Source organism: Alosa sapidissima, chromosome 2 (genome assembly GCF_018492685.1).
Source record: "Alosa sapidissima isolate fAloSap1 chromosome 2, fAloSap1.pri, whole genome shotgun sequence".
NCBI classification, from domain to species: Eukaryota; Metazoa; Chordata; class Actinopteri; order Clupeiformes; family Clupeidae; genus Alosa; species Alosa sapidissima.
This window is the reverse complement of record NC_055958.1, coordinates 32,185,516-32,210,042: the sequence shown is the minus strand read 5'-3', so window position 1 is coordinate 32,210,042 and position 24,527 is coordinate 32,185,516. Positions and strand designations below refer to the sequence as shown.

At 44.2% G+C, this 24,527-nt stretch overlaps 4 protein-coding genes across 7 annotated transcripts in view; 3 read left to right on the top strand and 1 right to left on the bottom strand.

Annotated features, from left to right (window-relative positions):
- The first annotated feature begins 880 nt into the window (after positions 1 to 880).
- On the top strand, positions 881 to 6,883 carry ska3 (spindle and kinetochore associated complex subunit 3). 2 transcript variants are annotated; one of them, XM_042068575.1, is made up of 12 exons: positions 881 to 980; positions 1,230 to 1,333; positions 1,585 to 1,652; positions 1,876 to 2,047; positions 2,282 to 2,771; positions 2,945 to 3,009; positions 3,609 to 3,805; positions 3,953 to 4,150; positions 5,007 to 5,219; positions 5,462 to 5,568; positions 5,821 to 5,951; positions 6,276 to 6,883. In XM_042068575.1, the coding sequence occupies exons 2-12, from the start codon at positions 1,231 to 1,233 to the stop codon at positions 6,443 to 6,445; spliced, it is 1,914 nt and encodes a 637-aa protein (XP_041924509.1). In that variant the 5' UTR covers positions 881 to 980; position 1,230; the 3' UTR covers positions 6,446 to 6,883. The 2 variants fall into 2 exon arrangements, with proteins under 2 accessions (XP_041924509.1, XP_041924519.1); XM_042068585.1 differs by having other exon boundaries at positions 978 to 1,119.
- A 324-nt stretch (positions 6,884 to 7,207) lies between these two features.
- Positions 7,208 to 8,984, bottom strand: sap18 (Sin3A-associated protein). Its single transcript, XM_042068888.1, has 4 exons — positions 8,812 to 8,984; positions 8,073 to 8,182; positions 7,776 to 7,898; positions 7,208 to 7,589 (listed from the first exon to the last, which is right to left on the bottom strand). Exons 1-4 carry the CDS (start codon positions 8,881 to 8,883, stop codon positions 7,433 to 7,435), a joined length of 462 nt encoding a protein of 153 aa, XP_041924822.1. The 5' UTR covers positions 8,884 to 8,984; the 3' UTR covers positions 7,208 to 7,432.
- A 29-nt stretch (positions 8,985 to 9,013) lies between these two features.
- Positions 9,014 to 17,691, top strand: LOC121688780. 3 transcript variants are annotated; one of them, XR_006024693.1, is made up of 3 exons: positions 9,014 to 9,337; positions 9,625 to 11,821; positions 17,663 to 17,691. XR_006024693.1 is itself a non-coding variant. In XM_042068615.1 (2 exons), exons 1-2 carry the CDS (start codon positions 9,160 to 9,162, stop codon positions 11,004 to 11,006), a joined length of 1,560 nt encoding a protein of 519 aa, XP_041924549.1. In that variant the 5' UTR covers positions 9,014 to 9,159; the 3' UTR covers positions 11,007 to 12,199. The 3 variants fall into 3 exon arrangements, 2 of the variants coding, with proteins under 2 accessions (XP_041924549.1, XP_041924561.1); XM_042068615.1 differs by lacking the exon at positions 17,663 to 17,691 and having other exon boundaries at positions 9,625 to 12,199; XM_042068627.1 differs by lacking the exons at positions 9,014 to 9,337; positions 17,663 to 17,691 and adding an exon at positions 9,354 to 9,525 and having other exon boundaries at positions 9,625 to 12,199.
- lats2 (large tumor suppressor kinase 2) overlaps positions 13,019 to 24,527 on the top strand; it is a 23,281-nt gene continuing 11,772 nt past the window's right edge. Inside the window, exons 1-2 of the mRNA XM_042068482.1 lie at positions 13,019 to 13,231; positions 16,732 to 17,662. Of these exons, the coding sequence (XP_041924416.1) occupies positions 17,303 to 17,662 (360 nt within the window). The 5' untranslated portion in view covers positions 13,019 to 13,231; positions 16,732 to 17,302. The remainder of the gene's footprint in view (positions 13,232 to 16,731; positions 17,663 to 24,527) is intronic.

The window sequence follows — 24,527 nt, the reverse complement described above, 5'->3', positions numbered from 1 at the left end:
GATCGCGGTCCCCAGCTGGTTGTAAACCACAACGAGGTCATCCTCCAGGCGGTGGATCTCCACGTCAGTGATCAGGCCGGGCCCAAAGGAGCTCAGCTCCTGGTCTATGTGGTCCAGGTTCTTCTTTACCAGGTCTGTGTCCTCTGGAGTGGCACTGCCGCCCAGGTAGGAGCAGATACCCTCAACAAGAACTTTCATGGTCTGCATGTAGCCAACCGGTTCCAGGACTTTACCAAACAATGCCATGGTGAAGAAGAGTCTTGATATCCTTTAAGATCTTAAATAGCAGAGAAGGCATAATTTATTACAACCATGACAGAACACAGAGTTGTGAGTTTACAAAGTATTTTTCATTTAAAACCCTTTCTGCATCAATACTTTGTATGTGTTTTAAGAATAGTATTATCCATTATAGTAAATTATGTTAAATGTGTATGACATGTTAGTATGTTTTATGTGTTTAATTATTTGACACCAAGAAAGGACTCACCTAGCAGAGAAATGCGGAGTGTGGTTTCAATCTGACCTTCACTGAGCTGCTCTGCTCACTATTTATACACTCCAACAAAATCTGATAAGCTTTTTTTTCTTCAGTAATTAACCTACAAGCATGAAATGACTTTTGATTGCTAGGCTAGCTAAGGACAATGTTGTGTTGAAGAGGAAAATTCAAAAGGAAATGATCCTATATGAGAAATGTATTGATGTCATAGTTTAATCATCATAAAGAGTTAATATAGTTGAGTCATTTATATGTTTGGTTCACACAAAATAAAACCTACATGGTCCTGAAAGTGCACAATTCCTGAAATTTAGAGTAGAGTGTGTATCATTTCGACGTTTTACTCCAGAACTCGTGGTGGCAGTAGCTTCATAGATGTTCACGGCAGCTGCCAGACTAGAGCGAAGGATTTCAGTGACGTACTTCCGTATATTTCCGGAAGCGCGGAAATTTGAAAAACATCGGTGCTGTGTTTTAGGTGAACAATAATTATTATGGGTATTTTCTATTTCTTGAGTTGATTCATTATATAAATATTGTAAGATTGTTGATACGTTAATGTAGGGTGTTAGTTAACGTTAACCGTTGTTGTTATTGTGGGGTAACTAACTTTACGTGTAAGTTACGTTAACGTAAGCACCTCAAAGAAACGATTTCTGTCAGATTGTAGACAAGGTAGCTATTAGGTTTTGTTCTGTATTTAGCCATCTATATTTTCGTCTGACAGAATGGAGCCGCGGGTGAAGTTTTTCGCGAAGCTGCGACATTTAGTGGGACATTTGGAGAAAGAAACTGCACATCTCCAAGAGACAACTGAGAGTCAGAACTACGGTGAGTTGCTCACTGAGTTCAGTATTAACTGGTTAGGCGTAAATGATCAGGGGGGTATTCCAAGTACGTGGTTTAGTGACAAACCTTGTTGTAGGAGGTTTGCCACTTACTTTGAGTGAACTTACCCAGGTTTGTCACTAAACCACGTACTTAGAATAACCCTTCGAAGGTGTTGTAACTGCTACTGCCATAAAAAATAACTCACCCCTTCTTGACGAAATTGCATGCCTTCTTTATTGCTTTTTGATCAGATGACACTTCTGGGGGAGCTTGTCTGGCAACTTTGCATGACCTGCAATCAGATGTCAGAGGGTTTAAGGTATGGTATTAGTTCTCTTTTTTAGATTTTCATTTATTTATGTAGCAGATGCGTTTATCGAAATGAGGAATAACATTCAAACAACAGAGGTGACCTTAGCTGACAATAATTGCCACAACAAGAAATACTACAATACAGAGGAGACCTTTTTTAAATGCCCCCTTTTCTATTTGTGGCTGTCCACTTCATTATGCTTATAATATGTTATCTGTTTGATGTGTAGTCGCAGATACAACAGGAACTTGTAAATAGCAAAGACGAGAGGGCGGAGGGGGTGAGCTTCATACAGACGTGGTCAGAAAAGAGACAACAAGTCAAAGAAGCCCTTGACTTATTGAGCAGCCACCTGGAGCAATATGGATACAAACCCAGACAGCCAACACAGAAACCTCCAGGTAAAACAGACCAAAGTTATTGGCATGAACAAGGACATGCTCTTTAGTGTAGGTTTGAAAACATCAATTCTTCATATTGAAAATGTTTCAGTAAATTGAGTTCCATGTCCTCTTATTTGAATAGCTTTGGTCATTTAACTACTTGTCGAAGTTCTATGATGACCTCTTCTTGTGTTACGTCTGTGGTCCTTTTTCCACTTCTTTTCTTATTTGCTCCTTTTTCCATCATTCCAGCTGCAGGGACTGAGTGCGGTGAATCCGAATCTCAGTCTGAGGATGGGGACGAGGCAGGAGAAGAGGAGGAGGAGTTGGAGCAGGAGACTGGCGAGGACGATCAAGATGCAGAGGAAGAAGATGGAGACGAGCATCCAGAACAACACAAAGACCTGGACCAGCTCACCCCAGAGAGGTTAGCCCCCTCCCTGTTCACGGTCATGTGCACCCCGAAGCTCACCGACTTTGGCCTGTCGGAACTGCACCTGCAGAACATGTTAAAAAACTACGCTGTGGCCCAGGACCCGACCCCAATGGCCCCAAAAGGGCTCCTGTCGCCCCTCTCTGCGCCCGTACAGCCTCCGGTGCCCAAGACGCCCAAGTGCTACCTCAAACTGGACGAGGATGCACCCACCCCACGGCTAGAGGACTTTGGTATCTCGGAGTACACCATGCGCCTTAACAATGACTTCACCATGGACCTCCTCCGTAAGCCCCCAAAGCCTTCCAGGTAGCCAGCTTTGCTCAGTTTTGTCATCGTTAAACCTTGCTTTGCAATGTGTAAGCTGAATAGAAACAGTTTGGGGACAAAATAGAACACAGATTTGATTAAACTAAATGAGTAAACACAGTATAACATATGAGTATTTATTTTAAGGAGCGTATTGTTTTGTAAACTTTTAGCAAACAGCCCTCTGGACCAGTGGAAAAGATTCCCCTGTTGGCGCCGTCTAACCTTGTCTTCAGTGGTAAATATTACTTTTTTTTCATATCGACACCTCTCCATTTGTAATATTATGTATGTACTGTATAGCCCTATTCAGAAAGTGTAGGCCTACTTATACTTTAAGTAGGAACATAATGTAACAAAATAACATAATGTAGGAATTCCCTTTTTTGTTCATTTTCAAATACAGGGTAGCTTTAAGGGATACCCAATTAAGCTCAAATCTACTAAAAGGCTCATACATAAAAGGGACACACAATAACAGTGTTGCATAGTGCAATACCAGGGGTTCCGGGCACACATTGGCAATGTCAGGGATTCCATTCTCCGTCCTGTAAATCAGTGTAGCACCAAAATGAGTCTGATGCCGTTTGTGATAGCGGTAGTGTTGAGGCTAAGGAGGGGGGTTAGCACACACAGTATCCTGTAAATCATGGGTTTGAATCTCAGCTGCCACTGTTGTGCTCTTGAGCAAGGCATTGAACTCTGAGTTGCTCCAGGGAGACTGTCTCTAAAATGATTTAACATGTATAAGTTATTATAACATAGTAAACGTCCGCCAAATAAGTAAAGATAAGATTTACATATAATTTGTCTTCAATATAAATTTTAATCTGTTAGAGTATATGGACACCCCCGAAACACCTGAAATCCGAACACCAGGATTCAGGATCGTGAAGAAGGCTCCACCGCATACCCCTGTTCAGAGTTGCCACAACAACCCGGATTCACCCCCAAACCAGTCCAATGATCTTATCTCCCCTGAACTCCCCACATTTGAGACACCATATGTCCGCAAACTCCTGAGTGTTCAAAAGGTGAGTACATGAGGGCATGTGGGATTTAGCTGTCAAAATAGCTTAAGAAATGACTCACATAAACATGTCCGAATATGCTGAAATGGAAAATGCCAACATCACTCATCATCTCTTCTCCCTCTCACCGGTCTCTGATCATTTATTCAGGACGTTAAATATGATGAGCCAGCCTCTCAGAAGCCAGGACTGAGCAGCGCTGTTGAGCTCGCTCCCACCCTAAACGGTCCCCACAGCTCCGCGTTTGAGGACATTCCTGAGATACCGGTGAAGCCATGTGATGGGGAGCTGCAGCGCACGCCCGAGATGCCAAGCCTGCAGTCAATCCTGGGACGCACGCTACAAAGTGTAAGGCTTGATTAATACATTCTGCAGTTGTGTGTAGGAGTGCATAATTATGAAGGGGCATGTTACGGCAAGCTAGAGAACATGGGCATGGCACAGACACAGACATGGCAGTCAGTTGACCTGGTTTTGTTCTCGACAAAACAAGTCACGAATGTGCCTTTCGGGTTGGGTGAGTAGTTTAATTGACCATTTTTTCGTTTGGCAGCAATATGCTTCGTAAGTGTGTGGTTACATACATTTCATTAGCCACACGTTGTCATACTCAAACAGGTGACATATCAGAGATTTCAAACAAGGGAACAACATGTCACAATGCAAACACGCTGTTTTCCCTTGATGAAAGGGAAACCGGAGTTTTCCCACATATGCACTTTGGCCAAAGTTTTCAGAGATAAGTTTTTAGTGATATCCTCCATTTTCATGTAAATGAAAGGCCAGACCGCATGGAAAAAATATGCATTTTTCCTATGGGGTCTTAGAAGCCGTCTGTCTAGCTTCTAGCCACAGCGTTTTTGTTACAAACAAAATCAACCTAAGCGTGCTCAGGTGACGTGATGGACGAAGCACTGTTGCTCACCTGTCCATCATCGTACAAAGCCCAATTTGATTGGTCCAAACAGCTCTGGTTCGGGCATAGTTTCTCCACAACGGAACTTCCCGACCTCAAATGTTGTGGGTGCGGCTGGCATCCAGGCTACCGTATAATAGTAGATTGTGGGTAAACTGTGGGTGGGTATGCCTTTTTGCTTTTCTCTTCTCTTAACATTTCTCTTTCTTCCCTCATGCCCCTCTCTCTCTCTCTCTCTCTCTCACACTCTCTCTCTCTCTCTCTCTATCTATCTTTCTATCCATACAGTTAAATGTAGAAACCCGTAGCTTGTCTATAGTGAGCATGGCAGGAGAACCAGTGCTAGGTCCTAAGGAACCGTCAGGTCCCGCTCTGGATCTTCAGGAGAACTACACCCAGGAGTGGAACCTGTCGAGCCCACGGGTCAGGATGGAATTTGAGCCAGAACCACGCACCCCAGAGATGCCAGACATGAGCTCCATCACCCAGGACATCTTCAAAGTAAGTCTGTGAAGAGTTTGTTTATAATGACTTCTATTGTATGGTAAGAAACATCAAGGGCATAATCAGTATTACGTCATCTTTTTATTAAATTTTTTTCTTGGATTCTTTGGCTGACTAGCAATGTATGCCTGAACATTTAGAGCACTCTGAATGTAAAATGTATCTGTACATCTTTCTCTGCCACGTCTGACCCCCAGTGTGTCTGTGCCCTCCCCTTCCCTCCCCTCTCGCCTCTGAAGCTGGTGTCTCAGTGCAACACTGAGATGAAGTCAGCCGCTATCCAGCCGCCCCTCAAAGCAGGACTGCAGGCCACAGTAACCGGAAAGGAGAACAAGCCAACCATCCAGTGAGTCTTCCACATCACCCTGGGGGGGAACATATTTAATTGGTCTCAGAAAAGCAATCTATTCTGGATCCAATTGGTGAAAGCAGTTCAATGTGTCATGCAAGAGCTGTGCAAGGCCGTGACTGTTCATTACTCCTAGCTGTGAGTCACTGCTGTGCTGGATCTCAGTAAAGTCTGTGAAGGAACGGTAGGTCTTTGCTGGCCTCAGGTGTAGTGGCTTCATCCCTGCCCTTCTCCCTTGCTCTCCTGCAGACTTCAGAGTCTGGCACTAGTGACAGAGAAGGAGTTCCTGGGCCTGACCAGCTACCTCAGGAAGATCCCCCTCGAGCGCCTGAACGAGGCCATCCAGGAGATGAACACAGCTCTGCACCAGCGGCAGAATGGTGGGTGTAATGGGAGCGCGACATGGAGGGACAGAGTTTTTTTCTAGGGAGTGAGGTCTAACTTTGTTTTTAATGAGCCTTTTTTTATTTTTTTTAAACCATATGTTTAGTTTCTTCACAGGGGGGAACTACAAGTAGTCTGGCATTGTGGTCAGTGTCGACTGAAAGTTTAGTTTGCTGTTTTCTCTTTGATAACAGCAATCCTTACCTCTCCCTTTTTAAGGTGTCTCAACATTCTAATTGTTCCTAATTTCACTTATATGACATCCCTACATGAGCTGTCCTCAGAAATGTATTTTTATGTCCACTTACCCCGTGCCACAGGTGTGCATTCGGACCCAATGCAGTTCCAGATGGACGAGCTTAGGAGCATCACAGGCATCGGGGTGAAGGCGCCCATGTTTCTGCTGTGCCTGACGCAGCTGAAGAGGGTCGAGCACATCCAGGGAGCAGGAAATAACGCCATGTACAAGCTGCTTCCTACACACACATGAATACCGCCATGCCCCGCCTAACTGCTCACATGGAAAGGCTTTATTCAGCTTCTCAAAGATCATTTCAGTGCTGTCAGTTTGACTGACACTCATTCAAGGCAGGTTGTTTGACATCCTGAGTGTAACTGTGTTTGGGTTTTGGTTGCATGTTTCATTACAATTTCCAGACTGTAAATAGTGTATGTACATATTTTCTGTGTCTCAGGTTAAAACAAGAGGCTGTATGTTGTAGTTTTGTCTAGTCGATGTTAAGTGGCAGGCAGCTGTTCCCAATGAACTTGTTGGTAATCATGCCTTTATTTTCAACTACTGTTAATATATTCTAGAAGACAAACACTGTTGCGCTGTCTTTCTTCTTTATGCTCTTGTTGATTATTCCAACATGATAGAAAAAAGCAACAATTTAAAATAATCTTACGTGTATTTTTCTAATGTATATACCAGTAATAAACTTCAATAAATTAGATTATAATGTTGTCCTTGTATGCTTCAGACACTTATGACAGAGCAGTGTTCATCACAGTAAGCATGATAAACACTTCAATTCAAAGCCAGTTAAATCAGTTATAATGGCCCAAGTGAGTGCATCTGTTTTCCAGTTAAGTAAATATCAAAGATACTTAAGTGATTAGCATTTGAAAGAAGAGTGTCAAGGTGTTGAGTAGTTTTCTTTCCTGTACCTGTAGTAGTGATAATCTAAATTTACACAGGGGTAGATTTGGGGAAAGGAAATGATACACACACACACACACACACTCTTGATTATGGATGGAAAAAAGTTTATTTAACATCAAAAGAATCTAAGAGAAAGTAATACTAGCTCCACTCTGATCTGTCTACTTTGTATAAAATCCACAAGAGAAATTAAAAGCATAGAAAAAGGAAAAAAAACAACAACAATCCACCGCCAAACCATCAATGAGCTCATGGGTTGACGAGTCTTGTAGGATCCCTTCCTCCTGAGGTCTTCTCTTCGGACCCAGGGGATCAGTAAGGCCTCATGCGGCCGGGCACAGCTGGCGTCCTATTGGGTGGCGTTATGGCGATGTCCAGGTAGTCTCCTATTTGAAAGCGCTGGGACTGCAGAGTCATGGAGTCGTCTGCTCCTTTTCGGCCCGATATGGTGCTGCCTATATCTTTAACCCTGCATTGGAAAACAAACAGTCAAATGTGTAAACTTACGCAACTTCAATGTTCAATTATATTTAATAATTTACATAAATCAATTAACATTTACCAATGTCTAAAGGCATAGCACAATGACAGACATTATTGTATTTACAATTACATTTAATGTACATTGGTAAGAAACTGATTAGACATAATTTACCTATAGCCTTGCCGTTTCGGATCTGGATAAACAATAGCGAAGCCAAAGTGAGTGCCTTTTTTTCTAGCATCAGGGTAGACCTCCTTCACTAAACTTGTCAGTTCTTTTAGGGTGGCATCCATCCTGCATTTTGGGGAGGGGGTCAAATATGACATATTATTGCAATACAGTATCTCACAGCTCTGTCAGGAGAGGATCACAATTAGTTTACCAGTTGCAGATACATAATTTATTTAGATATCAGACCAGTATGGTTAAATATGCTTACAAACTGAACATAAAATACAAGTATTTTACCAGGTATAGATCTGTAGTTCACTTGAGGGGACATTTCCACGGGCAAACTCGTCTATTCTATGATGCCTGCCATTGTTGGTTGTGAACACTCGCAGAAGAAGTGGGCAGGTCTGTTCAAACAAACACATTCGATTTGATGCCAAAGCATAATGTTTCAACAATCTCAAAAAAGCACAAACTAAAGCAGTCACAGAACACTTGTCCATCACAGTTGCTCAATGTCATCTGTTTTATCGCTTAAGAATAATAATACAGTATAACAATACTATAACATTTCTAGAGTAGTTAAATGGCACTGTATACTTCTGTAATGTTTTGTAATGTTCCTCTATGATATCATTACCCTGTTTTTGTAAAGAAATTCCTGCTTTTCTGCAAGTAGTCATTAGACGACTAGTCATGAGAAGCTAAAGTGTATGTTTTCTCAAGGGTGCTGTAACGTTGGTTAAACTAAACTCTACCTGTTAGCAAATCAAGCTACATTAGCTTTGGTAAATTAGGCTAACGATCTCCGGCTACTCAATTAATTGTTAAGCCAACTTGTGCATGTCTCAAATTGAGAATGTCATTTCAACAGTAAAGCAAAGCATGTGCATCAATATTTATTATACACAACATTCCCAAGACAGCATTAAGTTTCAAAGCAAACAGGCCGACGCAAAGCAGTGTGGCTAGTTAGCACATTGGTGTGAGACCGAATACTTCGCAGTCAAATGCCGAAAAACATAGTCTGAATTACCTTTTCCCTGTCGACGGGCTTTTCGGGCTCTTTCTTTATTTCTTCTTGTGTTACTCTCGATTCCACGGCCATTTCTAATTACAAATATTCAAAACAAACACTAGCGTTATTGATTAGCAGTCTGCAGCAAGGGAACCTGTTGAGTATACGTGTCGCGTGCAAATGTCGTCAGAAGAAGGCTGGAAAGAGGGAGTTCTTGACCAATCACAGTAGTGAAAAAGAATACTCGCGACAACGACGAACAGCCAAGCGTTTCCTGTGCAGTGCTCTCTTGCCGCCATTTTGGGAGTCAGGGTATGAGAAAGCGAGTTTAAATCACCACGGGTCCACACATTTTGTGGCCCTAATATGGTTCACACGTGCGTGGTGGCTGGTTGTCGGAATCGGAGAACACCCGGGACCACTCTATCCTTTTATCGATTTCCTCGTGACCCAGAAAGGAAACAGCGTTGGATAGCTGCTGTGAATAGAGAAGGATGGGTGCCCAACGACGGGAGTAGGCTGTGTAGTAACCACTTCATCTCAGGTATGTCTAGGAGAGACCGCTAGATAATGCAGGATTCTCCATCATACCAATCCCATATCACCTTAACACGAAGAATTTGTTCATAAACAACCAGATCCTTTTTTTTGCAACTTTAAAAAAAGAAACCTGATGTCTCTTCGTTCTGTTCACTGCTGATAGTAATTGCATTGTCAGTCAATCTCCACCAGGTGGGTTTGTTTGCACTTGGAAACTTTTAGCTCTTTAAAAAGACTGTCTACTATGAGGAATCTAAAGGTGAAATTCTCGCTATTCTTTTTTTCTCTCAGGTAAACAGGTGAAGAATCCCCGGTCGCCGGATTATGTTCCCTCAGTTTTCACCACTACAGCCTCCTTATCCGAGACCATGAAAGAAGCCAGCACGTTTGAACTGTCTGACAAACAGGAGGCGCAGGTGGAGGCGGCCAATGCCTTGCTCTTCCTCCAGGGGCAAGGCAGGTTTACGGGGGAAATGGTCCAGAACCAAGGGCAGGATCAGGAGCCTGACACCACATCATCGTCAACAAGCAGCGATGACGAGGACGAAGATGAAGACGACAGTGATGAAATGGGCCAGATGAGCGACTGCAAAGGCAAAGCCGAAAAGCTGTGTAGAAGTGCCTCCACTCGGTTCATTGACTACGAAGCCAGCCTGAAAGCCCTGAGGAGGGAGAACCGGGCCCTACGGGAGTCTGTGGAGAAGATGTCCCTTACCGAGGCTTCGCTCCGGAACGATCCGGAGAAGGTGTGCTTCTACACAGGGCTTCCAAACTACTTTGTATTTGAGACGGTCATGTGGCTGTTGGCTCCACACATGAAGGGGGACAAGAATTCCAAACTCTCGAAGTTCCAGCAGCTGCTCCTGACACTCATGAGGCTCCGGTTAGACCTGCGGAACCAGGACTTGGCCTACCGCTTTGGCGTGAAGGTCGCCACGGTGACCCGGACGGTCCACAGGATCATCAACATAATGTCTGCCACCCTCGTGCCCACCGCTGTCTTCTGGCCCTCCCGGGTGGAACTGAGGAAGAACCTTCCGGCAGCTCTGACGGCCACGCATCCGGACTGTGCTGTTATCATTGACTGCTTCAGGGTTTCCTTGGAGAGGCCTATCGACTCGGAGCTGAACCAGCAGGTCCCCACCACTGCAGACGGTAGGATACTCTATACCCCTCGGGCGTATGGGGCTAATGAGCTCAAGTACCTCATTGGTGTCGCCCCACAAGGAGTAGTCACATTTGTGTCACGAGGGTCACCTGGCAACGTGAGCGACAAGTGCTTGGCAGAAGGGTGTGGCTTCCTCTGCAAGCTCCTCCCAGGGGACGTGGTGCTAGCTAGTCACGACCTGGACATCGCAGAGTCGGTGGCGGCACGTGGTGCACAACTGAAAGTCACCGGCTCCAGCGGCGTCATCCACAGCGAGGGTTTTCCAGAGATGAGCCGCGCCCCGTGGACCACCACCAACACCATTACACCAGAGAGACTCAGTGTCCACAGACACGTGGAGAAGGTCATCTCCATGGTGAAGAAGAGGTACGCCATTCTCACAGGTCCAGTGGAGAGCCCGTTCACCGCTGTTGACCGAGCCTCCAGCATGACCACATTTGACAAGATAGTGCAGGTGGCCTGTGCCTTAAACAACCTGTGCATCTCGGCAGCTCCTCTGGAGTGACCACTCACCCGCACTCTTAACAACTCCTCATGGCAAGGGTTGCTGTTATGTACAGGTACTTCCTGCAAGCAAAGAGAGGAACTTTTTTTTTTTTTGTCCACATTTTTTTTGAACATACATGTATTTCTGCTTACAGGTTTCATAATCATTGGGGTTTATGGAAATGTGTTAATGCACTTAAAGGACCAGACTACCTACCCAGTTGTGGTTCAGTATGAGACAAATATGGAATGTGTGTGTGTGTGTGCTGTACTGCAGTCAGTCGGTCGGTCATAGTAGCTTTTTTGTAGCAGTGCCACAGCTCTGGGAACTGAAATTTGTACACTTTTTGGTTGGATGGGGACATTCCATGCATTCTTCGCATTCAAACTGGCAGATTCCGCATGCTGAATAACAAGAGACCTCCACACAGCTCTCTGGGCCAAAGGTCCTATGTCTGTAAGGTCCAGAAATGATGAAGATAATGTTAATGTTGAGTATGATTACCGTAATGTTAGTCTCGATATCAGCTGTACTCAGGTGCTAGTGCCTTAGCCTCTGTAATGCTGACGCAAAGGTTATCAAAAAAGGTTAATGTCTTTGAAAAGATAATGTATCTTTCTATATATTTTTGCATCAATAACGAGATAATTTGTTCTCAATGTCTGACATAACCATAGATATTGCGCAATTGTTTTTGCAAAAAGCTTCTGCTGTTTCTTGAAACAAGGTGTTTATTACTGTTATTTCCAGTTTTTTAGACATCAAAACAATATGTAATGGTACTGATTCAAATTGAGTACCTAATCACTTTACATGTAAACACTTGTGTGTGTGTGAGTGAGTGAGAGAGCAGCGAGCGAGCAAGAGAGTGAGTGTTATGTGCATGTTACGACATTTTGTTCATTTATGTTTGTGCATGTTTGTCAAACTTTGTTTTTTGTTAATGATACAACTGACAGCTGTCAAAACTTTATATTTTTGTTAACACTATGACTTTCAACTGTTCATACCTTTAAAGAAAACAAGTTAAACACAACACATATCTATCTTGCACATTTTCTTTTCTTTTTCAATATACTTAGACAAATCTGTGCCAGACGTACTGTACATCTTGTATTCATAAGGTTCTTGATTCCAACATGTACTGTATCATCTTTGTTTGAAAGGTGATTGACTGTATGCATATTTGTCCATAAAATGTCCTCCACACACTACTTGGTTGTTTTTTGTGCTTATTTGTTAAACAAACCTTATTGGAAACCATACACCAGTCTGAAGAAATAAAGCATATATTGTAGAAAAGAAAGCTAATAATATTGCAACACCACATCTTATTGCAGCTATCACTTTGGATCTGAAAACATGAGAAATGCCAAAGTGAGAGTTAAATTAATTAAGAAAAGAATCAGTTACTTTCAGGGAAGCTGTGGCAGAGTGACAGCTTCACAGGAAACCTGGAAAAACCACTGCACACAGGAATGAAATAAATGGGTCAACAGCAGAAGCCTTAAGAATGTGAGCAAGAAAATGATAGTTGTTTAAGAAGGCAACCTGGGTCTCCATGGAATGAGTCAAAGATGACTAGGGTCTCTTACAGAAGCACGTGATTGGGCCTATGAGCAACACTCCTAACTTTTGCCTAATAAAGTGCAGATATCCTCCCCACCATATTATTTTCAACTCCCAGATATTCCAGGTTGAGAGGAAATTCCTTTGCCTTTCATTCATGGATGAACATGGCAGAAACAATTTTGTAAAATGTTGGCTGCAGTGATTATCTAGATTTTAAGAAGTCTCCTTTTCAGTTCTGAATTTAATACTTTACTATAGCGGAACAATAGAAATCTACATTTTCCTGTTTAAATTGCACCCTATATACTGCTTTCTTGTATAGATAAATTATTTAGCCAACATAAAGTTGTATTATTGAATACGGTTGTAAATGTAGGAAGCCCCGCCTAGGTTATGTGCGGTGCTGACGTGCATTGGTAGCACACGTGACACCTTTGGAATGTTAACAATGCAGTAAGTGTCCAACTTTGTACTGCATTCTGATTCTGCCGAGAGTGGGGAGAAAATGGAGTCTTATATGATATCTCCTGCGAGTTCTCCGTAACAGACGAAACGGGATTTAAATTACTCTGCCGTGGGTTTATAATCACGTAGAAATCAAGGCAGCTCGGAGTTTATCGGTTGTTGAAACTTTTCTTGGATTTATATTCTTCTTCCACTTCTCTCACATGGTGAGTAACACACCGCCTTCTCTGCCAACCCACACAATCTACAACAAAATATATCTCAAGCCAGCGACTTCAGATACTCACCGACACAATTGCCTTTGGATAATCATACAAAACTAAGTAAAACTCTTCGATTGCTTTAACAACGCGACAGGGGCTGAGCAACAGTGGGCTGATAGAACTCTGAATTCTCCCTACATTGGAATGTCGGACTGCGCTAGTGGAGCGCTACGTTCCTCTCAGCCCAGCCGAATGCCCTCATAACTTCCAAGCTGCGATCGAACAGGCCTGTAAACTCACTTTTCAGTTACACTAACCTTGCAGTGATATAACGACACTAAATCTTTTAAACAATAATCTTAGAGGATTAGGTGAGTACTTGCAGGGATTGAAAGAGAAATTCCCTTGCGTAAAGGTAATATCCTGTATACCTTGAAGAGTTTTTTTTTTTTTTCGTTTTCATGTCGTCCAAAACGCATTTATCTTTATAATATTGTAGGATATTTCATGTGAAATATGCAACGCATCATTGTTAATGAAGTTAAAGATGTAACTATTTTGATTACGTGGATTGCTACTTTTTGGATGGAATGTTTTGGATTTTTCGAATTAACACTTAAGTTAAGCTAAATAGTTACTGTAAAATGGGTAACGAGGCAGACATTCCGTAATGCTCATTGAATTAAGCAAACAGCAATCGTCATATTGGAAGAAATCTGAACTATGTATGTTGCCATCGTTTCGAAAAGTTTACAGTTGAGGGATATTTGTCTTCCCAATGTTGCTGGTGCACTTTTGTTACAGATTGATTATTTTATGGAGAATCCAACATAATTTTGTAGCCCTACAGGAAACGCGAAGTTTAACAGAATTCATTATTCTTGTATTTGTCTCCGACGTTAATTCGCTGTCATGCTGGAACTGATACGCTGCTAGCCTACCATGTGGTCCTAGGTGTTTAACCTGCCATGTTTTCGCCAGGTAGAATAAGAATGCGCAATCGCAGAGCGGTTTCTGTTGAGGATGCACTACTGTCTTTTTTTTTTTTCCATCACGATTGGCATGCCCTGATTAAACCCCAGCCGTTAAAACAATCTTCTTTTTGTGTGGATGATCATATGATAGTATAGATCAGTATACCTGCAGCTTATTGATAAGGAAATGTGATGGTCGAAACCATCTAGGGCTATGCTGCATGGCAAATCATCTAATCTCTCTGTTTTCATAACATTGTTCTCAGCCATAAGATGGATTTGAAATGAATGGGGAAAGCATTCAGTTTGATGAGGTTGGCGTCAATTTGCATAGGCTCTTCTTCTCTTTGTTCTTTTTGTTTTCTCTATCTTTCTTATCATACTGTGACTAGTTATGTTCAGGCATGCAATCATGATCAATGTGAATGTTTTCTGAGGAACCTTTGACAAAAAAGTAATGCTTTACTTTTTTTTTGTGCCAGTATGCTTAGGGGAAGATGTCAAGAGTAGATGGACTTGGCCTAATGTCCACCATTATCAGTGGGGAGGTCAGGCACTGTGTGAAAGGCTAGGTTTAGTACAGGATGTTGCACTGTATCTCCAAGGCGACTATAGTCTGTTTGTGAGCAAATGTCCATATGGTCAGAGGGGATGTGTGTTTTCTTTTTAATGGTTTATTTTGGTCTTTGCCACCTTGTAATGCAAGAGACATAGCGTGAGCTTTCTTGTCATTACTTGTGGAATGGAATGCTCTCTGCTTTCTGGACCTGGAGCTGGAAACATCACAAGAATGGGGAGCTTAGGCGAAAAGATCTGCGAGATTGGGCAACAACTCTCGGTGCAGAACAAGGCACCACCATTCCAAAAAAAAGGCGAAAAAACAAAAATATTTTCCCCAGGAAATTCTCTTGAGTGCACACAAACACTGACGTGTAACATTTTTTGGGGCCCACCCACTACCCAAACTAAAAAAAAGTTAGGAACTCTGAAATTAAGTGAGGTATAGTACTCCAGCAAGTATTTAGCTGTTTTTTTGTGTGTGTCTGAGCATTTTAAAGCCATTATGTTCTTTCACAAGGACTAGCCTACAGATCACAGTTTGACAGCAATGGTGTCATCAAATGGTGACCATCAAATGGTGTCATTGGTGTCATCAGATGACATCAAATGGTGTCATTGGTGTCATCAAATTACATTAAATGGTGTCATCAAATGACATCAAATGTATTTCCTTAGTTGTAAATATTGTACCACTGTGATTTTGTTTCTCTGCCATCATAAATTTGGTCTTTTTGTTTCTAAGGAGGGAGAGAGAGAGAAAGAGAGAAAACATTCAGAACAACTCGCCTGGCTCTGTAGCCTGCAGTTATGTCTGCATGTTTCTGAGAAGTGAGCCGACTCCTCCTGTCTGCTTTTTAAATAAAGAATTATAGGTCTGAAAGTGTAGGTTATCAGGCATTATAACCATAACGCCAGCGTGAGCTCGGCCTGTAGGACGGCCAGCTCTCACATGAGCCTGGCTCCCTCACGTCACAGGGCCATGTGCCTGGTCCGCAGGCCGCCCACTGGAGCGAATAGCACGGACGCGCTGGAATGTGGGTAATGTTCTTCGAAGTAGACCAGTGAGAAGGTGCTAATGGCCGGTGCTGTTCGGGCATTTCGCGGAGAGTGGAGATGCCTGGCTGGCTGACAGTGTACAATGTGGCCCGCCATGCCGACCACACCCCAACTCAAGTCGTTCGCCTTCCTGGCGTTTTCCATCTGAATACAGCAGCCAAACCATGCTGTGGGTTGCAGGTGGCAGTTTGCTGAAGGCTCGGCAGGTTTGGGCCTGGTTGGCGACCTGACTGGGAGACTTCTTGGGTGAACTTGGTTGCTGCCTGAAAAGGGGTGGGGATTGTGGGTTTTACATGTCAAGATAAATGTCACATAACGTTGCATTGCCAGACACATGCACAAAAAAATTAAATGTCCATTACAGTCAGTCTGCTGACCCATGATGCCCCAGTCAAAGTCAAAAAAGGGAAAGTTGTCAAGGTGCAGAGATCCACACATTAAGCCGTATAGAAGAGATGTTAAACTGGTCTTGACGCCCTGGTGGACACCCCAGTGATTAGGCCACAGTTGCCCTGAATGGAGTAGTAGTGACCCCAGTGATTGCCCTGAATGGAGTAGTAGTGACCCCAGTGATTGCCCTGAATGGTTTCCTTCCCTATCAAAGCCTCCGAGTGATTAGTACAACCAGACGCCCAGTGTGTGGAGAGTGAACGAGCACACTGTGCCATAGCATCATCTAAGTGGATGCAAAACCTAGTTGGACTATGAGGTGGTGATGTGCCACTTTGGGATGGATGTAAATAACTTTGGTTGGCTGGAAGTGGGATCATTTGATTAATTAATACATTAATTGGTCAGTTGGTTGTTCCATTTGAATCATTATTTTATTTGGTCACTCATTAGCTCAATTCATCATTTCATAATTCATATGAAATTCATGTACTAATTTATTAATTTGTTTTTTCCCCATAGGCAAAGATGTGCACCAGGCTGGCATGGAGCAAGGCCGTCCTTCTGACCCCCCACAAGACCTGGGACGAGGGGGAACGTGACCCGTAAACTGGGGTCGTGGCGATGGCATCCGAGTAGCTTAGCTTAGCGTAGGTTTAGCGTAGCATTTAGAGTAGTGTTTTTTAGGACCGCAGAACTTGGCAGGATAGGTATCAACAGAGAGTGAGCCATCAGGACTTGAGCTCCAATCTCTTCGCAGATCTATCCCACCGCTGTGTGTGTGAGCGTGTTATCTATTTAGGTCAGACAGTTCAAAAGCCCAGCTGAGAGAGACAGTGCGTGTGTGTGTGGGATTTGCAGAGGTATTTTGTGTGTGTTTGTGTGTGTGGGGGTACGTGCATGTGTTTGTGTGTGGAGAATATGTCTGTGAGGTGTGTGTCTGTATGAGCGAGTGAGTAAGGAAAAAGTGTGTGTGTGTGTGTGTTTGCTTGTGGGGCGAACGAGTTCTCACTTGATTCGCAAGAGTATCCACTGGTGGCACGCTCGCCGATCAGGCTACTTCAAACAACTGATATCACCACATCCAAAGACTATGAGGCCCAAGACCTTCCCTGCCGCGCCGTACGTGGGCAACACGCGGCAACGCCTGCAGGAGATCAAGGAGGGCCTGAAGCAGCCGGCCAAGCTGGTCAGCCAGGCGCTGCACGGGGGCAGCTCGCGAGGCGAAGGGGGCCGCGGCACCGACTGCAAGGGGGGCAAGGACGGCAAGGACCCCGGGGGCAGGCAGCAGCAGCTGCGCGCGCCGCAGAAGTTCAACAACTATCAGAACGCGCTGCGTGAGATCCGCAAGTCCCTCATGCCCTTCGCCAACGAGTCCGGCACCGGCGGACACCCTGGTGGGGACGTCAACCGGCAGATGCTGCAGGAGCTGGTCAACGCAGGCTGTGACCAGGTGCGTGTGTGTGTGTGTGTGTGTGTGTGCGCGCGCGTGTGTGTGTGTGTGTGTGTGTGTGTGTGTCCATGAGTGTGCGTGTGTGTTTGTGTGTGTGCATTGCAGTTTGGGAATCGGATGAGGGTGAGTGTGATTGTCTTGAGTCGGACTGTGTTTGTGTTGGTTGTTGAATATATTTAAACTACTTTTTAATCACCAATGGTCTGGTATAAAGAGATTGTTATTTCTGGCAGTTCCGGATATGCTTGGGGGAAATATTTTCAGTGAGTTAAAATATGGATGAACATGACTTGTTTGTCTGTGCATTCCCAGATAGTGTTAGCTGTGATGTCATCTGTTGTTCTACAGGTGTTGAGAATGTATGTGAGAAAGCATGCATTGACCATTGAGGAGAGCTGTAGGACAAGAACTCATATGAAGGGCGCAATGTTCATGTTCAAGCCAAGGCTTACAGCAGTTACATAATACCAGCAGGAAAAGGGAGTAGGAACAACAGGGCTGGATCTTCTGAAATATCAACTCTTTTACAAGAAATCCATTTTTTTAAATTTACGAGTCGATTTATTAAAAGTAATATTATTATTATTATTATTGTTATTGTGAGGAATTGTGCTCTGGAACCAGAGGAAAGCCGATGGGGAAAACGTTTGCGACATTCTGACAGGGTGCCAAGATTGCCAAACATGCCTTTCACCTCTAGTAAGGGAAGAAAAGATAACAACCGCAAAGCCAGAAAAGAATAAGAAACTGTATGCTCTGACAAGTGGCACAGGAGCCTAGGGCTCGGAATCACAGAGTAATTCACAAATTGATAGCCACAATACTTTGCCCATAATAAATAATGTCATGATGCAGGGATTGTGCAATACTCAGTACATTGCAAAAGATAAGTCTATGGTAAACTAATTTGATTTTGTGTATAGAGGATTGCTCTCATATTATTGGATATTATAGTATTGGATAAGCTCATAGTATTGGATAAGCATCACCTCATCAAGGATACATAAAGTAGTGACTCTGTTAAGTCAAATTGGCAGACGAGTCCATTCAGAATATAAATTTTAGAATATAATGTTAAAATATTGATGTTTGCCACCAGTGTATCGATAATGCGTCGCAAAAAGAAGTTTTATGATATATTACCGCATCGATATTTTGTCCCACCCCTACAGGAGATGGCCATTCCATACACTGTATTTATCCGTCATGGTTATTGTGTACTCTAGCTCTTTCCACACATTTCCCACTCCCCAAGTCACAAGTGCGGGCATTGCTCTGGGGATTAAGGCACATATGTTATAGACTGTAGTATATCTACTTAAAAAACGTCAAGAAAAGTCCCTGTACTTCCTCAGGCAGTCTGTCACAGATCTCAGGTCAGTTGTCCCGACTGTGGTTGTCGTTCCCATAAATGTGTGTTGCTGGCCCGAGGACAGCCTTGTGACAGGACTCGGTATCCCAGGAATGCCGCGCTCAAGCCTGTGCACAACACTGCCGAGCAATTCAACGTGGCGCGCAGGAATTGCGAGGCCTCGCCTGAAAGGGGGAGAGAAAGAGTGAGAGAAAGAGAGAAAGAAAGAGAGGGAGGGAGAGAATGGGTGAGAGAGAGTGAGGAGATTTATTTAAAGCTTGAAAATGGACGGAAAAGGGTTATCTTCCTATAGTTACATTGATGCTGGAATGGCAGTGAAAAGTAGTACATTACTAATACAATCTCCACTGGGGCAATCGTTTTACCCTGGGATGTGGGCGGTTAGTAGCCTGACGAGCCAGACCCACATTAAAATGTAGGGTCTGGGCACTCACCGTCTGGGCACTCACTCTCAGTGCTCAGTCTGAGGGGCGGGATAATCAGTTGTCTTTCAAATTCCCTCTGCACACAATAGGACCGCGGCAGTGCTATGAGTCCCATGCGTTTCCCACCAGCGGAGCTAGTTGGCTAGTTCAAACGTTTGCCAACTTAATAAAAGCTTAACTCGTGTCACACTGTTCGCCAACAGCAACATCCATCTTATTTGTTTTCAAGTAGCAGGGAATTCAAGCCAAACCGTTGCAACTCTGCCATCAATCATTATGTTAAGCCCACCAAACGACTTTATACACGATTTCATTGGCCTGATTAAGTTTCGATTTCTGGAGCTCACAAGCCAACGGAGAGTTGCTAGACTAGCCCTGGCAGCAAATGTAATTTGCTGCCGCTAGGGGCGCGTCTAGATTTCTAGGCTAGGCGGTTAGCACAGTTTCCAGCAATTTTTTACCCACAAATATAGATTGCATTTGCTGCAAGTTAACTGTGGAATAGTAGAATAGATTCCAAATATGACGGCGCTTGAAGCTTAGGCGCAGCGTGGTTTTCTCTGAGACGGGTGTCTGTAACACTCCAGCCAGCGTACACTCGTCACCATGTGGTGGGCCTGCAACAACAGCTGGAGTGGAATACAGTCTGAGAGCCAGTGCAGTGGCCACCAACAGGGCCTCTCAGGAGTGGGTTGGGCCTTGCTTAGCTTAGCTTAGCGTAGCCTAGCCTAGCTGAGCCTGGACCTGGTCAGTGTGCAAACAGGAAGTGTCCATTGAATGTGTGCTGGGTGGACCAGTTCCTTCGGCTGGCGTGACTTGTGGCTGTCGGGGAGAATATAGCCCATTTGTCTGGCTCTGTCCCATCGGAGTCTCTCTCTCTCTCTCTCTCTCTCTCTCCTCTCTTCTCTCTCTCTTTGTCTCTCTTTGTCTCCTCTCTCTGTCTGTCTCTCTCTGTCTCTCTCTCTCTCTCTCTGTCTCTTTCTCTCTCTCTCTCCTCTTTCTCTCTCTCTCTCTTCTCTCTCTTCTCTCCTCTCTCTCTCCTCTCTCTCTCTCTCTCTCTCTCTCGCTCTCTCTCTCTCGTCTCTCTCTCTCTCATGTGTGTCGCCTGTTTGTCTCCTTTCTTTACAGGTATCTGGCAGTATTGTTCTTTTGTAAGTCAGTGTTTTGGATGAATCTGTCTTTGTTCTGGTTATTTCATGACAATCCTCTTCATCACAATATTAATGCTATGTTTTGAACTTATTGTTATTTACTTTTCTGAGAGTTATTGTTCTCTGGAGCGGTTTTACTGCTGTTTTTTCTTCACTGTAGTTTTTTGATTGAAGATTAGAGTCATGTATGAGTAAAGTAGCTGTTATGAAGTAAATAATAGAAATTATATTTGTCAAATTCATTTAGTAATACTTTGAAAAGGAGGTTCTAGATCCATCCCAAAAGCCAACTCTCTGGAAAAGTTCAAATACATTATACTACAGCCTACATACCATCCCTGGCCTATATGCCGCTGTGGTTCTGGTATTTGGATTCTTTTTCTGAAGACACTGATGGGATCCAATCATCTCTCTACCTCTACGTCTTTTTTTCTCTCTCTCTCTCTCTCTCCCTTCCCATCTTTCTCCATCTCTCACTCTACCTCTCTTCTCTTTCTCTCTCTCTCTGTCCTATCTCTCTTTCTTTCCTCTCTTTCCCTCATGTCCATTTCCATTTACATTCCCCTCACTTGCTGTCTCTCACTTTATTCTTATTCTCTTGTCATCTCTCCATTTCTCTTCTCTTTTTTTCCTCTACACATTCCGGGAATGTAATGGCCTGCTGTGCCTCCTCTCTCTCTCACTCTCTCTCTCTCCTCTCTCCTCTCTCTCTCTCATCTCCTCTCTCTCTCTGCTCTCTCTCTCTCTCTCTCTCTCTCTCTGGCCCCGATCCTTATCATAGCGGCATGTTACATAATCACCTTAAAGGAGGAAATGTTTTGGTGGGGGGACCAAGGAGGGGGAATGAAGAGGAAGGGGGAGGGGCTGGAGGGTGATTGGGGGGAGGGGGGAGAGAATAAGAGAGAAGAACGATGAAGAGTTCCCCAAATAACGTATGGATCCATTGGATCAGACATCTGTTTCCTTGTCTTCGGCTTTGATGGAGAGTGTAGATTGTTATGAAATGTTGATAATTACAGAGTTGGAATTCCTTAGCAGTAGTAAGTTGTGTGTGTGTGTGTGTGTGCTGCTTATGCTTATGTCTGGGTTGTATCACTTGTACAGAATGTTTGTGTTCTGTTCATTGTCTGAGTATCGGTGTCTGTGACTATATGTGTGAGGAAAAACATGGATAAATAGAGAGGAGGGGGGAGATGGTTGTCTTTCAATTGATTTGATTTGATGCCAGAGAATGAGGAAGAAATGGAAGATGGTGCCGGGAACTGAACATACAGGCCCTACAGATGTCCCTCCTTCTCTCTCTCATTCTCTCTCTCTCTCTCCTCTCTCTCGTCTCTCTCTCTCTCTCTCTCTCTCTCTCTCTCTCTCTCTCTCTCTCACTCTCTCTCTCTCTCTCTCTTCTCTCTCCTCTCTCTCTCTCTCTCTCTCCTCCTCCTCTCCTCCCCTGCATGTCTATTCTCACATAACTCACTGAATGTCCTCCAGATGGCTTTCATTTCCAGACCGCCTTGTTGGAATGTGTTTCAGAATTGGGTCAAAGTGAAGCACTAATGTAAAAAAGCAACCTTTTGCCGCTGCTCCAGCTCAACAGTGCCTCTCAATAGTTATACAAAACAAACCAACAAACATTGGCGTGACATAAGTTGCTACTCAGATGAGGTCTTGGTGAATGTGTGTGTGTGAAGGAGAGAGGGGAGTGTTTCCTCGCGCCCCGTAGGAATGTATGTGACTGTGTTTTTTCTGTGTGTGTGTGTGTACTCTCACCACAGTCAGAAATGAGTGTGATTATGTGTTTGGTTGTACTCTGGGGCTTGCGGCGGCCAGCGTTATGACAAGGGTCGCACATGTGAAGTCAGATATTTTTGGGTAGAAGCCACAGAGGGGGCTGGAAGATGGACGGAGAGGAATCAAAATAAAAAGAAATCGTAGGCAAGATAGGACATGACTGTAGTAGAAGAACGTCTGTGTGTGTGTGTGTGTGTGTGTGTGTGTGTGTGGTGTGAGCGAGAGAGAGACTATGTGTGAGTGTCATGGGCAGGGTCAGATGAAGTGATTACCAAATAGTTGGAATTCTTGCTTCCTGGCTTGTGGAATGTCCTGAACATCTGTCGCCATGACCGTGTAGGTTAGGGCTAGAACATAGACACCCTCCGTGTGTGTGTGTGTGTGTGTGTGTGTGTGTTTCCATAACTTCTCTTAGGAGACCTGCGGACACACCCCCTTGGTGGAGGGCTGTGTTGGAATGTACCACAAAAACCCTGAGCTTTGCAGAACAATGACCATAAACAGACACTGTGTGTTTACATTTTATTTCCTGTGTGTGTGTGTGTGTGTATGTGTGTATGTCTGTATAGGAGTGGGTGTGTGTTCTGTGTGGGGCACCACTTTTTTTACTTTTTTTTGTTCATATGCATGTTTCCGTCCCATTGTCTGTGTGTGTGTGTGGTGTGTGTGAGAGAGAGAGAGAGTGTGAGTGTATATGTTGGAGGAGGGGGGGCACCATCTTCTCCTGTGTCCTTCCCCCATTGTTTGTGTGTGTGTGTTGTGTGTGTGTGTGTGTGTGTGTTGTGCTTGCTTGTGTGGGCACCATTTCTTGTGATTTTCCCCTCATGGGTGGCCGTCCCTTTTGTGCATAAGGGGACTGCCATTGGCGTAGCAGGTCTGCCAGTGTTGTGCCATGTACCCGTGTTCCTCTCTCAGAACGTGTAGAATTTTATTTGGCTCAAGGGGGTCCGTGGAACCTGTGTGAGCTGTGTGTGCCCACCGTTGCTATGGAGCCCTCGTTTAAAATGCGCTTGTGTTTCCCTCCTCGTCTTTGCCCGTTGCCAGCTGGCCCTGCAGAGTCGTGGAGGAAACCCGCGTGGGCCACAGACTTGAGGCCCGTTGTTGGAAATGTAAAATTTCTTTATGTGTGTTCATAAGCTTTTTCTGTCAACAATGCCACATTTAAGCAACTTCCATTCATAATTAGGTCATGTGTGGTGAATACAATAAGGGAGAAAGAGATTCCATGTAGTTTTTTTTCCCTTCCCTGCTCCCCAACCCCCCCCCCCCATGGAATAACTGGTTCAGTTCCACTTCTGTCCACTAGGGGCAGTGTGAGACACAGGGCTCGCTGTGTCTTGGAGTGAGGTTTGGGCTGAATGTCTTTAGAATGAGCTCATATGCCATTCAGGGGGATTTCCTCATATAGGTGTGGGTCGCTGTGTTGTGAGAGAGGGGTGTGTTTATTTGGCGGCTGGGGCTGGTCACGGGATGGTGGTGCGAGGGCTTGTTTTTATTTAGTCCAGTGGTGCAGCCAGAGTGGAAGCTTGTGAGTGGTTTTCATTTAGACTGGTCATGGAGCCTTCTTGCAGGCTGTTGATGTGCCCTAGAGTTTGGCTCTTTCTGGAGAAATCTTTATTAGTGACGATGCCTAATCACAGTACCAGACATTCTGTAAATAGTACAAGAGTGACAAGACATTTTACCGCTGGAAAAGGCACCGATGTTTTCCGTCTTTATCTGTTAGTTGTCATTATGTCCTAAAGGGTGTGTGTGTGTGTGTGTGTGTGTTTGTGTTATCTCCTAAACATGTTTTCTTAAGTCACATACTGACTCATAGGCTAGTGTAGGGCCAGTGGTATGCATTTGTCACACGTCAAAGAGCTACTGGGTATATTCTCAGAGAGATTAAGTGCAGCTCAGGACTAAATTTACACCAAGAACAAAACAACACGTGTGTGTGTGTGTGTGTGTGTTATAGAGATCGAGTGTTGTGATATCAGAGAGGTGATGTTTGTGTGCTAGGGACCTGGTACAGGAAGTAGCTGGTCCATGACCTGGGGTCCACAGGAAGCAGGTGCATGGCATCCTACTGGAGTGGAGTGTGTGTGTGTCTGTGAGAGGGTGTATCTGTGTGTTTGTTTTTGTGTGTG